The 18,064-nt window shown below is 37.7% G+C and overlaps 1 protein-coding gene across 6 annotated transcripts in view; it reads left to right on the forward strand.

The window, feature by feature from the left end:
* The window catches only part of PALS1 (protein associated with LIN7 1, MAGUK p55 family member), a 76,460-nt gene that overhangs the window by 40,393 nt on the left and 18,003 nt on the right, over positions 1–18,064 (forward strand). For 4 of the 6 annotated variants that reach the window (XM_020799761.3, XM_078390344.1, XM_020799768.3 and 1 more), the window contains 4 exons: positions 778–986; positions 10,438–10,515; positions 11,394–11,540; positions 14,797–14,958. In XM_020799761.3, coding sequence (XP_020655420.1) covers positions 778–986; positions 10,438–10,515; positions 11,394–11,540; positions 14,797–14,958 — 596 coding nt within the window. The remainder of the gene's footprint in view (positions 1–777; positions 987–10,437; positions 10,516–11,393; positions 11,541–14,796; positions 14,959–18,064) is intronic. The other 2 variants (XM_072986120.2, XM_078390348.1) reach the window with 1 other exon arrangement.

Genomic DNA, 18,064 nt, shown 5'->3' on the forward strand with positions numbered 1-18,064 from the left:
CAGACTGAGTAGCGCTTGTTAGTGTACTTCTACTAGCCACATTAGATTTATAGGGATGACTGTATGCTTCCTTGACATACTAAGGTGTCAAGACAGTGACTTCAGAAAGACTTACTGCTTTGTTTATATGTGTGTGTGGCTCTGAAAAGGGTTCCAAAATACTGAGCTCATCTAATGCAAGGGCAGGGAATCTGTTGTCCTCCAGATATTATGGAATTATAGTTTCTATTGTGCTCGACGGTTGACTATAGTGACTTAGACTTAAGGGTTTTGAAGTTCAGCATCTGGAGGGCTCCACATTTTCTTTCACTGTCCACCTCTAAATACCCATGTCCACATTTTCAGGCTGCACGTACAACACTACATGAAAGGTTATCTGATTATCCTTCTGTAGTTTATTTGAGCTGCATAATAATTTGTTTGAGCTGGGTCTAGGGATCCAGGAAGGTAGTACAGCTTTAGATGGCTGAGGGCAGGAACAAGTTTGGAAAGTTTTAGGTGTCCTTTTCTAGGAAAATTATGATCCCACTGCACATGTTTACCAAAGATGATGACAACACAATTCTAAAGAATTTTTAGTTGTAACTTCCTACAAGGGCTTCTTTATTTGTGCTGCTTGTTTTATACTATGGCCAGTTCTTCATAGAGCAGGTTCCTTTGTGTTGTTCCATGTTAATCCTTGTTGATGAGCTATTCTGTAGAAATCAATATTTATATAGCCTCATTGCTGTTGCTTGTTTCACATCCACTGAAGCTCGTGTATCCTTTCCTTTTCAGAAGTTGATGAGCTGCTATCTTCTCTTAAACACGTCCAGCACACGCTAATAGATCCCCAAAGTCAAGAGGAAATTGCTCTAATTTTACAACTTGTACAAAACACTGACTTTCAAAATGCATTTAAGATACATAATGCTGTTACTGTACATATGAACAAAGCCAGTCCTCCATACCCTCTTATTTCCAATGCACAAGAGCTTGCACAAGAGGTATGTATTTTATATTTTCTTCTAGTAATGTATTTTACATTTTCTTCTAGTAACTGACTTGTGGTCATCTAATTTAAAATTGCCTATCATTGGGATGTCATTAAAGTAAAAAAGAAAAAACTGTTCATACCCTTTGTTACTGTCTGGATTTTTTAATCCAAAAGGAAACAGCTTCCACCTTTTGTATCTTTAAGGAATTTTAAATGGCGATTATCAGTGTTCAATATCTTATTGAAGTACAGTAATTAAAATGTATGCCTCTGGTCATTATAAATAGCTCATAGTTGTTTGGATCTCAGTCAGTGTCTAAATGTTAAGTGCTGCATTCAGCATAAAATTGCTCTTCCTAATTCATCCAAAAATAGAAAAGTATGGGAGATGAAAAGAATTTATATTTCACTTTTCCTAAGATTTGACTGCCATTCAAATAAGAGGCTGCATTCTTCTGATTCTCTGTGTCTGCATCTTCCATGTCTCTGCAGTCCTAACAAATTCAGTTGACTATGCAAGCCTAAAGTTGACATGGACTTAGGATAAATGCAAATTGTCCACTCCTTTCAGTATTGTCAGATTGTCTGGAAGAAGCTGTGAACATCTTATTTTTAAAAATACCGAGCTCGTATGTACATATGAAGGCAAGCACAAAAGCACAGACAAATATGCACCTCACCCCCTGCCAACAGGCTTGAATCAGATTTAGTCACATACAACTTAGATTGTAGAAGTGGTTTTTTTCCCTACCTGCTTCTGACAACAATCCTTGTGTCCCCCGCCCCCCGAAAATACTACACAGAGGAAGAAGAGACTGTATTCGCGAAGGCTTTCACCCCCTGCCAACAGAGGAAGAGACAGTTTTGTGTGGGCTGAATTATGTTGTGTGGGGAAGGATTCCCTCCCAAATTGGCTAGAGGATCTTTCCATTGCCATATGGCAAAATCCTAAATTTGACACACATGTATTTTCTTTTCATTTTTCTCTGTTAGGAAGCTCAAGTAGGTCTTTCGAGTTCCTATAGAAGTAGTTTTGAAAGGAAGTATTTCAGAATAAACTGGGCTAAATGCATCAGTGCTGCGCAAATGCCATACTGGAAATGTATTATTCCTGACTAATAAGTTAAAACGTACAGATTTGTAATAAAACATGACACTGGTTTCATAATTTGTTTAAATGTGGAACAGTTTAAATATTTTTTAAGTTTTTGTTTAATGTGTAGGTTCAATAACAAGGCCAAGAAAATATTATTTATCTTTAATTTAATTAGAAAGCTGAGTAAAGCATGCAGGCTTAAGGAATTTATGTGGAGATTACCTCCCTGAAATAATGTGGTGCACTCTGTCTCTGTTATAAAAATAGCTGTTGAACATCAAATTTAATTAAATTGATTTTAAAGCCAGTTAAACTGACAAAAATGGAGGCTAGGCTTAATTTGAATGTTGCTCATCAAGATCAGTGGACATAACATGAAAGATTAGTTGATACAACATATGCAGGGTTGCCACTTTCTGGAAAATCAGGGAAACGGAAATTGGTCAGGAAAAGTCAGGGAAATTGGTTTGAAGTAAGGAAGTGAGGGAAATTGTGATTAAAATATATTCAAGCAGTGGATTTTGACCTGCTGCTGCAAGAGCATGATCTGTTCTTGTGGCAGCTGGAATAGTGAAGTAGCAGAATACAAGTAAAATTTAATGATGCCCTTTCCCAGCACCACCTTTTTCTCAGCTCCACCCCCAGCAACAAGCCTAAAGTGTTTGTTGAGCTCTGTCCCTGCATGATTTCCAAGGTCTGCCTGTAGCATTTGCAAAGCAAGGCTAGTGTAAACATTTAGCAAGATACAAACTTTAAACATCTAACTATTTTCATCTCTACCTGGTAGTACTGCATTTAACCTACATATAAAGATAATCATGTTTTTGGATCATGCTTGTGTATGGAATGGACATTTTGTCTACTGCTAAACCCAGCACAGAGTTGCAAATGAGTTTTGCCACTGTTGGATTTCACAGTCAACTAGCACTTTTTACTCTGCACCATGTAAAGTAATTGCTTGTTCCTGCTGGAGTTTACAGAGTACCAGCTCTCTCACCCCCTTCCCTGACTTCTCCCATGCATAAAGGTTGCAAATGAGGCTTGTGTGCTTCTCTAGATTGCAGAAATGATCTGCAAGCATTTAAACTTCACATTCTTTCTTGCTGCCAATCTGCTCATTACACTTTCTGGAACCAGAAAGTGAAAGTGAAACTTTCCCAGCTTCCAAAAGTTCCTACTTGCCAGAAAACAAATCTGCTAACATCTTCGTGTCAGGCAGGTGGTTCTGTGTATGGCTATATCTGGAACTACATTTTGAAGATGGCTTATAAGAGGACAGTTTTTAATATGCAGTGGCTGGATTTCAAACTTCATCCTGACTTTGTTCCATGATTATCACCAGTTGCTGGAGACAAATGCAAAGGTTATTGTAAAGTGACCTACAAAACCTTTGAACTAAGTTATATGGGAATTAGAGCTGTGGTGTCTCGAGTACAAGGACCTGTGCATCAGAAGAATCTGAAAATTAAATCATGTCAACAGTCCATCATAATATGTTTAGGTTCAAAGCCAAGTACAAGTTCAGATAGTAAAACCAGAGAGGGTGAAGGGGCGGTCCCTGCAAAAACTGGAAAACATGATCAGAGTGATGAAAATGGCAAAGAATTACCCACCACACCAACTAGTGTGGCTGCCTATGTAATCAAGGACTGTGTTAGGACAGCAGAGTGCCTGTGGGCTTTGCAACTGGTGATGAAGGAGATGTCATTTAACTCTTGTAACAACCTCAGTGAGTTATTCAAGCAGATGTTCTCAGATAGCCAGATAGCTCAACAGTTCCATCTTGGAAAATCAAAAGCAATGTATGTTGTTGATTTTGGCTTGGCACCATATTTCTGTGATCTTTTCCTGAAACAGCTGAAACAATACCAAACATTTGTTACCTGTTTTGATGAAGCTTTGAATATGGTGGTTCAAAAGGGACAAATGGATTTAGTGGTTCATGTTTGGGATGATTACTGTCATAAAGTTTCCACAAGTAATCTAACCAGTGTTTTTCTTCAAACTGCTACTGCTGAAGAACTTCAGAAGTTTCAAGAAGACATGTTTTCTTTAACAGTTGCAAAATTATTACAGGTATCTATGGATGGGCCAAATGTAAATCACCTTTTTCTGAGAAAACTAAAAGAAAAAATTAAAACCAACATTGACTGTAAAGGCGAAGGGAAAGAATTGATTGACTTCGGAACTTATATCCTTCGTGTTGTACATGGGTCTTTTAAAACAGGATTGCAAGCAGTGAAATGGAACTTGAATTCAATCTTGCACAATATGTATGATCTGTTCAAAGATTCCCCAGGTGGGCAACATACACTGCTATGACTGGAAGCACACTATTTCCCCTGAAGTTTTGCTCCACTAGGTGGTTGGAGAATGTTAAGTGCCTTGATAGAGCTATGACTGTTTCTGACAACATCAGGAAGTATGTGGAAGAAGCGAAACTCCCCCACAGTAAACCTGTACTTTGTATTAAAGTTGCAGTGCAAAATCCACTCATGAAGTGCAAAATGGCTTTCATAAAAACTATTGCTGGAGATTGTGAGCCATTTTTACAGAGGTTTCAAAATCAAAAGCCTTTTTTTGTATGAAGAACTTGTAAGCTAATCAAGAAGCTAATGAGTCACTGCATAAAATCGGAAAAGCTGCAAAACATGTCTTCTGGTTTCTCGTAGTTAACAAATTGACATGAAATTGTCTGAGAACTTGCTTGACAGAAGCAAGGTTGACATTGGCTTTGCAGCAAAAAAAAAACTGTTGAAAGAAACTAAACTGAGTGAATGTCAGATGGCCAAGTTTTGCCTAGAGCAATGACGGAGAACCTTTTTGAACCTGAGTGCCCAAACTGAAAAGAAAACAAGACTGGTGGACAGTGGCAGAAGGGGGAATCCCGGGCACAGAGGTGCCTCCAGACCCCACTCTGGATCCGCTTCCAGTTGTGCCCAACCCCGCCAGCACCAGCTGCTCCGGATCCTGGCCCACTGCCTGTCGGGGCGCTAGCACCACGGCTGCAGCTGCCTCCTTAGGTTTGGCTGCCGGAGGTAGTGATGTAGTGACTTACGGCTCGCGTGCCCGCAGAGAAGGCTCTGTGTGCTAGCTGTGGCCCGCGTGCCATAGGTTCACCATCGCTGGCCTAGAGTGTCGAAACATTGTAGTAGCTGTTGTTGAAAAGTTGATTTAGAGAAGTCATTTGAAGTTCAAGATGGTGTGTGGCCTATCAGCATTAGATCCTACTATCATTTTATACAAGCCAAATCATGGAATCACCAGAATAGGGGCTGTTCTTGAAGCTGTACATGCAGCAAATCAGATCAATGACACAGTAGCGGGAGAAAATTAAAGCAGCAGCACACTACTTTAACCACAGCTGTCCACAATAAGTTCAAGGCTCAGTTTCAACCATATGTTGCAAAACAAAATGATGAAGTTGGACTAGATACATTTTACAGTGGTATTTTGATATCCAACAAAAGTTTCTCAGACCTGTGGACTGTTGTCAAAATGTGCCTTATCTTGTCTCATTGTAATGCTTGTGTTGCAAGTGGACGTTCAGTTAATAAATCAATGTTAATTGAGAACTTGCATGAAGAAACTGTTGTCTGTCAACATCAGATTTACCATGCTGTTTTGAACTGTGGAGGACTTGAATCTGTTGTAATTGATATGAATCTGTTGCAGTCAGGCATCCTCATACACACTGCACAGAGCACTTGGAGGCTAAACACCATAAGCAACAAGAAAAAAGAAAATAAGAAACTTGAGGGACTAATTAAACATCTTGAAAATGCTTTTAAAAAGACTGAGAAAAGAAGCCAACATGGAAGAGGAAACAATTTATGAATAACTAAAAGTTACAAAATAAAAAGATAAATAAAAAGATAAAACTGTAGAAGTTATAGTTTTATATCTTAAATCTTTATTCTTTAAAAACAGATTACTTATATTCAAATTTCTAACTTGATTATTAGTGCAACTTCAAAATGTATAAGTTTCATAATGTGGCTTTAGAGAAATCATTTTAGATAGAATGTTTATATAATTTTTAGTGTACCTTTCAAACAGTAACAAAAATGTCATTTGTTAGCTTTCACTTGAATTGAAGTTTGTGTCTTGATGTAATTTTTGGTGCAATTTGCAAAACAGATGTTGCTGTAGTTAATGTTTAAAGAAGCTGATATTACTTACTTTGACAAATATTTTTGTCAAAGACTTGTGTAGTTGTAGAGTGGAACATTTCATTAAACTTGCATTAATGCAACATGACCTATTCATTTTTAACTTGTGGTTATATTTGAATGGTAGTGAGGGAAATTGACAAATGTTAGTCAGGGAAAATCAAGGAAAAATAAAATTTCAGTGGCAACCCTGCTTAGAGATTTAGAAATTCTAGGTCCTATAGCATGTAGTAGACATCTAAAAATAACAGTAGGTTTATCATATTGAAAGATTCACTGCATAGACTCATTCTTCTATTATGAAAGCAATTAAAATTATTGCTCCGTCAACAATTTCTCACATCAGAATTGTGACCATCTTTCTTAAAATCTTCCAGATTGATAGAAATGAAATTTCTTTCAAAAATAATTTTTAAAAGGGAGAAATTTGGGGAAAATTCTTATGGGCAAATTTCAGGATTTTTGTCCTTACCATCCACATGAGATGGCTGAGGATGTGTGTAAATCAAGGGTCTCAAACTCACTTTACCTGAGGGCCGCTGGAGGCAGAGTCTGGGTGAGGCTGGGCCGCATCAGATTTTCCGCCACGCAGAGCAAGAGCCTGAGGAAGCCGCCCAGAAGTTTCCTTAGCCCGACTGGGGCTCCGAGGAGGAGGGCCACGCAAGCCCTCGTCACCAGCCACGACCCCCTCCAGCTCCTTCTTCACTACCACCTCCAGCAGTAGGACAAAGAAGCAGAGAAGGGAGGGAGCGCCAGCAAACGCCTAGCTGGGGAGGGGGGGAGGGCATGACATAAAATTTTAAAAAATCCCTCACAGAATCGCCTTGCCAAAGGAGAAAAGCCCCCATCGGTACCTGTGAAATTAAACAATGGGGCAGGGCCCCCACAGGTGCGTGCTCGTGCATGCACACAAACAGGCAATGTCTTGGGAGAGAGCTGGCAAGCGAAGCGAGGCTTTTTTTTACTCTTGACAGCAGAGGACACGTGGGTGCTTCGGGGTCAGGCAAGGCGGGGGCCACAAACTATCATCCGGCAGCCGCAAATGGCCCCCAGGCTGCATGTTTGAGACCCCTGGTGTAAATATACTGTCATTCATTGCACATTTATCTTTGTGGTTATCTGACAAACTTCCATACATCAGTTAAAACTTGTGGAGAGACACCGTGAGTCCTTCTCACAAGGCTTTTTCAGATCAAGAAACAGGGAAAAACAATCGAACTGCTCTTGGCTAGATTGTAATGTTATAGAAACAAAAATAACATCAAAAGAAAATGTAAAAGTCCCTGAGAATTATGTGTTGTAGGGGGGCAGAGGAAGGAAACTTTTTCATGGGAAAGTTAAACTGTTAATTTGGGTGACAGACACGACCTTAGCTTCACCTTCTTCCTGAAGCTGGACACAACACTTCTCTCATTCCTACCTATTTAGAAGAGTTTTACATGGAAGGAGCTGATCTTGTAAGTATATTTTGCAATAAAACCAAAATGTAGATACAAAATGTATCTACAGTTACTGTGGCAGGTGGTGAATACTAAAGCCACCTAGAGTGGTCGAATAAGACCAGATAGGCGGGATAGAAATCAAATAAATAAATAAAATAAATAAATAAAGAATGAGAACTAGTGCTAAGCCAAAATTTCTGATAAGATATTTTTCTTTGAAGCATCCTTTCTTTTTTTTTTACTCCCCTAGCAATTGACAGCAACGTTGCAAAATAATTTCCAAATATTCTCTGCCATCTTTTGGTGCTTTGTCCAGTACCACCAGAGTGTGCAATAATACATTAAATATAAGGCCTTGCAGAGCAGTCAAAATGGTGACCAGGCTACTAGTACAATTGCTGTAGCTGCCACTATAGTGACAGTACCCCCCTCAAAAAAAAAATCAGGAAAGAAAAGAAGAGACCTGTTATAGTCACTTCTGAGGCCAAGCTACACCTTGAAGAAGGTGTTGGAAAACCTCTTTCCCTTCAAGAAGTTTGGTGAAATTGTCCCCTCAGTTTCTCCATCTCTAAATAATGTAGAAACATTTGCACATAGATGTAGTTATAATAGAGCTAGCATAATGGTTTTGCTAGGGCCTAATTCCTACACAGTTAATTATTTGTTTCTTTTTAAATTATATAATATAAATATGGGATAACAATAAAACAGTCAATACACTTTGTTCACTATGTTTGTGACAATTAATCCAAGTTGAATAATGGGCCTGCCTAAGCAGCAATCTATTGATAGGACATATTGCAGTGAGTTTTGTAGTGTATTTCCAAAACCTCAGAAGTTGCAGTAGGAGACCTTGAGCATGTGGGTCAGAATTGATGAAAAAAATAAACAGAACTCATATAGTATTTCTTTCTCTGCTGTTTACTGTTCACCCTTTCTTTATCATATGTAGTACATGCTGTCTATGCTCAGCAAACAATGCTCCCCTCTCTGTATATGAACAGGAAAAATAAAGTTCCCAGAATCAGATCAGTTTTACAAAAAAAGTCACACAGTTATCATTTGATGTATAGAAGAATTATATTATCTGTTTTGATTTGTACAACAAGATAACTTCATATAAAATATTTGAGATTTTTAAAGTACCAATTGTAGAAAATGTGAAAACAATACAGGAGTTATTGTAATAAATTGATCTGTAATGTAACATCCCAAGAAGAGAAACAAAAACAACAAACTTGTAATCATTACTGAACATGTACCACATCTCTTTAGTTATTATATATTGCCTGAAATCTGTAAGGTACACCGGGTAAGGTTGATGACAATGTGAGCCACAGTGATGTCTCATGAATAAAATATTTCTACACAAAACCAAGGTCATAAATCTTTCCTTTTGTCATCAAAAGCCATTGGGAACCACAAAATGTGGGTGGAGACTTTAATTACCTAAAATTGCCATTGGCAGCAGTGATTTTCAGTAATTGTAGACTTCTGTGCTGTCACACAATGCCCAGTGACTTCCTAGTGACAGAAGGGATTCCCTGAGAGCCTCAGGATCTTTCTGGGAGAAGTCAGAAATGTCTTATTTCTGAAAAATTGCTGCATCTGATGATGTTGTCAATCTTCTACAGAATATTTCAGCCATTCTGTATATAACCTATGAGAAAGTTTTTATTTATAAATATTTTATTATATTTTGGGATTTTAAGTGCCTTAAGAATAAGATCGACTTTTGTTTAGTGCAGGAAAACAGACCAAACAGGCTTCACACAGTGTCTAATTCTTTCATCATATTTTATTGCTCCCAAACAAGTAGTGATGGATCAAAGCTAATGTCATAGTACCTCTGAAGATTTAATTCTCTTTGAAATGCAAACATAATCCTGTAAAGCATACACATGGAACCTATCAGAGTAATTTAAAAGGGACAGGAGGTCTGAGCTATATACAGCACTATCATTTTGCATCTAATTTCCAATTGTTTGCATTTATACAAAGATATTAATTTATATAGTTTATGTATACATTTTAGTTTTATACAATCATTTTTATATTTATTTATTTATTTATTTATTGGACTTATATACCGCCCCATAGCGCTACAAGCACTCTCCGGGCGGTTTACAATTTTAATTATAGTATTATGGACTGCCACATGAGCAAATAATCCTATGGTAAATTAGGCCACAGACATGTAAAACTTCCCTTGTTGTCCTAATAATACTACTCTGTACCATTTAATCAGAATATTACTTAGTTATAAGAATGAACCCCCTTTAACTAGAGAGAATTTAGATTGAAGCTGAAGCTGGTTCAGTAGACAGGGGTTAAAATCCGATGTTCCTTGCATTAGATGAATGCAAGCTTACAGGATTTTCAGGGGAGAAGTGGCAAGAGAAAATTCCAGACTTTTCTTTGCCCACCACTCTGTGGTTCACAGGAACTACCTCACACACTTTCTCTATTCCTAACTTCCCTTATGCCTAATCTTGTAGGTCAACTAGAGAGAAATAGTTGTGAGGAGGAGAATAAGGAGGAAAAGATTATGCTTTCTCAGACTCTTCCCCATTGGAAGGACATGGTTGCAGAACATACATTCATCTTTATTTACCTTATTATTAAGAAACATGGGTTGAGACCATAATTATTTCCTGATGGAACATTTGGTTCTACCCTTATGAGTCATAGAAAAGGTATCATTGAGGAGAATACTTTTTGACATCACAATTGTTGTGTTCTGTCTTTCAGGTACAGAGTGTTTTGAAGCCTAGTCATCAAAAAGATGGACTGGAACTTAATTCTTTACTGAATGCCCCTCATATTCAGGTAGGAATAGTTGTGATGTGATGTATCGTACATTTACATTTATTTCTTAACATCTGTATTGTAAATGTATTTTGACATTTACTTTTTTCTGTTCCAATATGATAAAACTACATGGTTTAAAGGAGTAATATTTGCATGGAAGATGGATCTGTAGATGGAGCTGGAGTTTTGTGTGACTTCTAGGCTACAGCAGTTCCTTCTGACAAAGAAATGCTGTGTTTAAAACAAAAAAGCTTGTACCTTGGTCTGTGAAAACGTCCAGAGTGCAATCTTCACAACACACTGTATATCATACAATGCATGAAAAATGTCACTTTCAAGTAAAATCTGTGTGACAGAAGTGTATGTTTACAGCCCAAAGTCAGACATAACAGGAATGTGCAATATCCTTTTATGTTGCTTTGTTACAGGACAGATGCAATTAAACTTAATCAGGCTAGGCACTGCAAAGTTGTGAGGTGGGAATAGTACTTTGGTGAAGGCTGTCTTCTGTGGCATTCATTTTCAAAACCCAGTTCTTGATTATAGCCTCTCTTATGTGAGAACACTGGGAAAACAACATTGGGCTTCATCTTGCCTTGTAAAATGTTTAAGTCATCCTTCATGATGGCCAGTATGCTGTTTACTGAGGATGAAGTGAAAAACTCCAGCCACAAAGCTCCTGTGATCTCCTGGTTGCTGTTGCAGAAGTTGAAGACCATTTCATTGGTTCCAGCTGAGCTTATATTTGCACAAGGGAGTATTAGATACCTTCTTGCATGAGTTCCAGAAAAATCCCACTGAGCATGTAGCAGGGCAAGAGGATTCTACCCAGTATAGTGTAGCTCCAGTATAGTGAATAAAATCCTCTATAAATTATACCTTTTATTTTATCCCAGGCACTCCTTTTAGCTCATGATAAAGTTGCTGAGCAGGAAATGCAGCCAGAACCAATGACAGATGAAAAGATTTATGAGAATGTTGGTCTCTATGGAGGAGAGACAGTTAAAATAGTTCGCATTGAAAAGGCTCGAGATATTCCATTGGTGAGTAAACTGAGACAAGGTCATAAAAATATGTCTCCCATTTTTATTACCCTCAATAATTGGGCTGATATTGAGAATGCAGTCTTTTCTTTAAAACAAAAAACAACCTCTTAGGCATAAAGAAGGAGATGCTTGTGCAACTCACCTTTTTTATTGTACTGCTGATTCTGTGCTATGATGTTGCAACTGAATAACATGTGATTAGTTATGATTCATCTTTCTTAGGTTATACAGGAAAATTTGTTTTATTCCTCGTAAGAAAATCTGTGAAGTGACTTCTTACATAGGAAACATTTATTAGGAAACTGAGCATTAATGAGATTATGCAAGCTACACGTTCCCACTCCTGTCCTGAGACTCCCAAACTCTTCCCCTGTGCAAAAGGGAGCCCTCTGGAGCCTTGGAACCTAAAACAGGGGATGGGAAGCTTTCCATGAGCTTAAGTTAAATCAGCACCTGATCTGAATTACAACAGAAACTTACGCATGAGGATTTTGTCCATTGTCACACGATGAGTTATGTAACTGTTGTGTAATTTGGAGCCTTGTGGTACAGTGCAGTACTGCAGTCAAAACTCTGCTCACAACATGAGTTTGATCCTGATGGGCTCAAGTAACTAGCTCATACTTTATTCAGCCTTCCATCCTTCCAAGATTGGTGAACTGAGTACCCAGCTCACTAGAGGGTGGGATGTGTAGCTTGCATAATTAAATTGTAAACCATCCAGAGAGTGCTTTAAGTACTGTAGGGTGGTATATAAGTAACACACTTTTGCTTTGCTTTGACTATGCTAAATTCTTAACAATCAGCAGTTCACAACTGAAACTTATGCCAGTGGATTTCGCAGACGGGAGAAGTAATAGAATTTGATCAATGCTTGGGTTGCACCATTTTATCTTGACCTCAGTTACTCTCATGGTGATATGAAGAGGACACCAAAGCTCATTCCATTGCCATTTTACTGTTTCTTTGTCTGTAACTGCACTTTGCTTTTGCCACTGCACAACCATGAAATCACAGTTTTCATTATGTTGGGAAGAGGAAAGGAAAAAGGGACTGTCATCTGAAAGCTCTGGATTTTTTCTCCCCTTTGGTAATCAAAAGAACAATTGTTAGTACCAGATCTCATTTAACCACACAAGTACTATTCCAATTGCTGCAGATAGAATCAACTGTGGGGTCAGGGTTCTGACAGTTGCTGCTTTATGTCTTTTTTATCTGAGGAATCATTTCCTTTGTGAGGCTCAGTTGCTTTATAAAAGTGGTCCCCAACCTTGGGCCTCCAGATGTTCTTGGACTTCCACTCCCAGAAATGTTGGCCAGAAGAGGTGGTGGTGAAGGCTTCTGGGCGGTATAGTCCAAAAACATCTGGACGCCCAAGGTTGGGGACCACTGCTTTATAAGTTCTCTCTCTTGTCATATTCCAGTTGATGGCAGAAACTTTCTAATTTTAGCAAGACTTTTTTTTTAGTGTGTAGGTAATTTTCTATTTAGTCTTTATGCTGTCTTCTGAACCTGTCTGTTTTGTCACTAGTGTTATTTCTATGGAATGTTGCTGTGTTTCCTAATCAGTCTTAATTGCTGCAAGTCATCCTGAATGGGGTATAATCAGTCAAATAGTGGAATATATTTTTTGCTATCAAGGTGGCATGCACAACCTGTGGTCTGCATGCATATCGCAGGGCCAAAATATGTTCCCAACAAAATTCAAAATATATATTTTTAATTCTTTTAAATAAATTGGCTCAGAAAGTTCCCTTATGCCCTCAAGGGGAATAGTAGGCATTCACCACCCACCTTTTTTTAAAGAGCTGTAAAAAACTCCAGAGAAGAGCAGGTAAAACCCCTGGACCTCTATGCCTTTTATAAATGAATAAGTATACAAATATGTATGTATTATTTTCATGTATTAAGCGCATAGAAGTCTATCCTTTTATTTTTCTACCTTTAATGGTTTTATCCCATTTTTTTAATTGAAAGCAACTAGCAAATCCATAATAATTGATGCTTTTTAAAAGAACAATAAAGTGAACCCAAGAACCAATATAAACACAGTATAAATTAGTTCTTTAAAAAAAACTTTCAGAAGAGATCCTTTCAGGGTCTCTTAATAGATATGATATAGATCAATGGACTATAAACTTGCTATATACCATTCTGTGTAATCTGTTTTCTCCAATGCGCAAACTGTAAAAACTAAAGTATTGCATATAAATTAAGAAAATGTTTAATTTCTTCTAGAAATTCATCAAATTGTTTGTTATGTTTCTGTCTTATTCAGTCTTGCTCATGATTGGTTAAGAGATATACAATTTCTCATATTTTAAAGTTTTTTTAAAAAGAAGGGAAAAAGACATTTTGGAAAAATTGAAATGTGTGGTGCAATTTAGCATATGGTGTATCCTTTCTTAGCAAACCTAAACCAGTTTTTCAGTTTTAGCAGCATAAAGTGCTTCATTCATAATTTGGGTAGTATATACAGTTGGTATTGTTTAGCATATTTATAGAATTATCAAACTTTTATAATAAACAAAATAAGGGCCAAAATCCTCTTAGAGTTGTTGAATTCACAAGGATGGTCAGTGTACACTGATTTCCTCTGTGAACCCAGAGTATGTGCTGCAAAATGTTACAGGAATCTGGTCAAAGTACTTGAACTGTGTCCACCAGACTGAGCAAATGTCACTTGAAAAAGGCAAACAGTAATGCACAAGCTACAAAGCCTTCACATATATATACCAATATGCACAAAATGCTAGGTGCAGAAATGCAGTTTGGATTTGAGTACTGTGTGTATCTAAAGTATGCGTAGGAACTATCATTCTAATTCTGTATGTTGCCTAATATACAAATTTCCATATTAGGCAGTTGCTGGCAGGCAGTTCTGTGTGAGTAAATCATTGTCATAAAATATTTTGTTTATGCAGAAAAAGAAAAGACTTATAGGCTTTTTTGAAGTGTTGCTCAAAGTTTATTTTTCCACTGGAAAAATTTAAAAATTTTTACTAGAGAGAAAATGGAAAGAACTCATTCCAAAATTTCCTGCTTTTTCTCATACCTTCACATCTTTAGCTAGAGTTTAGCATAAATAATGTCCTCACCCTTTTATTTCTGCAACAACCCATGAAGTTGTTTAGGCTGTGAGAAGAATAGCGTCTGAGATCTGAACCTAGACTTTCCTCCATGCAATCTCTAATCGCTGTACCTTACAAGATATTTCTGTTACTTTTAAATTTCTACTCTCAAATTTTTTCAGGGTGCTACAGTGCGTAATGAAATGGATTCAGTTATCATCAGTCGAATAGTAAAAGGAGGTGCTGCAGAAAAGAGTGGTCTGTTACATGAAGGTGATGAAGTTCTGGAAATTAATGGAATTGAAATCCGTGGGAAAGATGTCAATGAGGTCTTTGACTTACTGGTATGTTGATTCTTTTACTTCCTTTCAGGATATTTGAATATTTTTCTTATCTTAAGATATTCTTACTTAATCCAACTGTATTAATTGCACCGTTAACATTTGTTAAACTCCTGTATAGGCATTGGTTTGTTTTTCTTAAGCTATGTTTTAATGAGTTCACCTTTGCATACTTAGAGAACACCTTACCCAGTGTCTCACTGCATACTCTAATGTCAGAGGACAGTAACATCTTGATATGGTCCTCTGTATTTACAGCATTAATGACAGCACCGTTGGCAAATATTAATCCGTTCTGAAAGTCTTCTCCATGAAAGACCAACACACTCTAGACCTAGAACTAATTTCCAGAGGAATACTATTAGGTAATATAAATCAGTGTGATCAGGAGCAAATCAAGCCTGAACTCTCATTAGAAGCTAAAATGACATGCTTCTAAAATGACAATAGGAAAGAACATATATCTGCCAGCGTTGGGTTTCATATATTGTGCCATCAAGTTGCTTCAGACTTAAGGAGATCCTTCAGATTTGTGATCTCCAGAATGTCCTGTCATTAATAGCCTTGCTCAGCTCTTGCAAATTCAAGGCTATGACTTCCTTTATTGTGTCAATATGTCTATTGTTTGGACTTCCTCTTTTCCCGCTGCCTTCGATGACTCCCAGCATTATTGTCATTTCCAGTGATGTACTTTTCTGTAGCTTGTCCTAACTATAATGTCTTATCTAGAATATAGGTTACACATCAGGATAGTCAAATGTTGTGGCCCACCCATTTACAGTGGTGCTTTGCTTAGCGATTGCTTCGTTTAACGATGTATTCACTTCGCGATGGGTTTCTTTGAGGAATTTTCTGCATCGTTTAACGATTTTCTCTATGGGGGAATTTCACTTAACGATGTCCGTTTTTGCTCATTTAAAACTGTCTTAAAATGTTTGAAACCTGTTTTAAATGCTTGGAATAGTTAGTCCACCTCATTGAAAAGCATTGGACTGTCCATTCAATGGATTTAAATGGGGAAAACAAAAAATCACCAAAAATTAACGAAGACTCAGAACAAAGCCAAACTAAGTGTGCATAGGTTTCACAAGGTGCGCTACCGATTCCAACCATTTAAAACAGGTTTCAAACATTTTAAGACACTTAAAAATGAGCGAAAACGGACATCGGAAGGCCATTGAAATGCATTGAGTCGGCTTCAATGTATTTCAATAGCTTTCCGATGGGGGAAACATTGTTTCACTTAGCGATGTTTCCTATGGGGATTTTCGCTTAAGGACGGTAATCCGTTCCCACTGGAACGGATTAACCGGTTTTCAATGCATTCCTATGGGAAATGGTGTTTCGCTTAAGGATGTTTTCCCATAGCGATGTTTTTTTTGGAACCAATTAACATTGTTTTCATGATCCACACAATCAAAGGCTTTGCTTTAATGTATGAAACACTGCATAATTTCCTTCTGAGATTCCTTGATGGATTCCAGTAGTACACAGTTGTTTAAATATGATCTGTAGTGCCTCTTCCTTTTCTGCATCCAGCTTGAATATCAGGAATTAATTGCTCCATATATGATAAAAGACTTTTTTGCATTACCTCAAACATCACCATTCTGGCATGAGAGGTTACTGCATTGGTCCTAGTCACTGCACTCTTCGGCATTTTCTTTCTTGGAGGTTATAATCTATATTGAATGTTTCCAGTCTTATGAGGCATTATTTTGGTTTTGGTAGCATCTTCCTGTTAGGATTTCAGTAGATACAGTCTGTCTTGCATGGAAAAGTTCTGTTAGTTTATTGGTGATTTTTTTGTTCTGTGTTTGACTCCTAGGCCACATTCATAAATATCTTACAGAAAAAGCCTTGACCTCAAAGATAACATATTATAGAGCAGTAGTTCACAACCTTGGGTAATTCTTGGACTGCAGCTCCCAGAAATCCCAGCCAGCACAGCTCGTAGTGAAGGCTTCTTGGAGTTGCAGTCCAAGACCACCCGGATTACCCAAGATTGGGAACCACTATTATAGAAAAAGCCATGACTACTCCCAAAAATAGAACATGGAGTGAGATGCATTGATTCAGATTCTACCTGGAACAGATTAAATTACTGTAATGTAAACAGTAATCGTGTTATCAGCAGTATAACAATTAAAAACATAACACAGCGATTAAATAAAAAGTTCTTTGTGATAGCTAAGTCTTCTACACTTGTAAACCTGATCTCAGTAGCATAATAAGCAGGTATGGTTCTCTTACATGGTGCATAAGATTCATTGTAAGAAGCAGGAACTAGAACAGAACCATAGAATCCATGAGAATCTGATGTGTCGACTCATCTGCATGTTCCATTGATTCAGTGGACCTACTCTAATTGTGCTTTAATATGCTGAGCAATGGGACTTCAGCCACTGAATCAGGAAAAAGGTCTATTTTCTTGCAGAGTAACAACATTGACTCTGAAGGAACATGGTTAACCAGCTCAATTTGGAAGCTGGGTAATTTTCTAATTGAAAGTGGAAACTGGGTTCTTTGCCTCTTAAAATTGTGTTATTTAAAGAATATTGAATGCAATTCTAACAGGAGATAAAAATCTAAAAATTCTATGCATTATTTCAGTGGTGCCTTGCTTGACGAGGATAATTCGTTCCGTTCAAATCGCTATTAAGCAAAATCCTCGTCAAGCGAAATTAAAAAACCCATTGAAATGCATTGGAAACCGGTTCAATGTGTTCCAGTGGGCGAAATACCTGCTCATTTTGCGAAGATCCTCCATAGGGCGGCCATTTTCTGGTGCCTGTAAAGCAAGAAATCCGTCCTAAAGCACAGCGGGGAGCCATTTTGCGCAGCGGGCGGCCATTTTAAAGCCACCGATCAGCTGTTTTAAAATCATTGTCTAGTGAAAAATCGGTTCCCGAAGCAGGGAACCGATCGTCGTTAAGTGATTTTTCCCCATAGGAACATCGTTTTGCGATCGCAATAGCGATCGCAAAAACTTCATCATAAAGCAGTTTCGTCGTTTAACGAGGTAATCATTAAGCGAGGCACCACTGTATTAGAAAGGATTTGATTGGTTTACACTTGGGCTCCCTTCCTACATTCTCACTTTTTACAA

Source organism: Pogona vitticeps, chromosome 1, assembly GCF_051106095.1.
Source record: "Pogona vitticeps strain Pit_001003342236 chromosome 1, PviZW2.1, whole genome shotgun sequence".
NCBI lineage: Eukaryota > Metazoa > Chordata > Lepidosauria > Squamata > Agamidae > Pogona > Pogona vitticeps.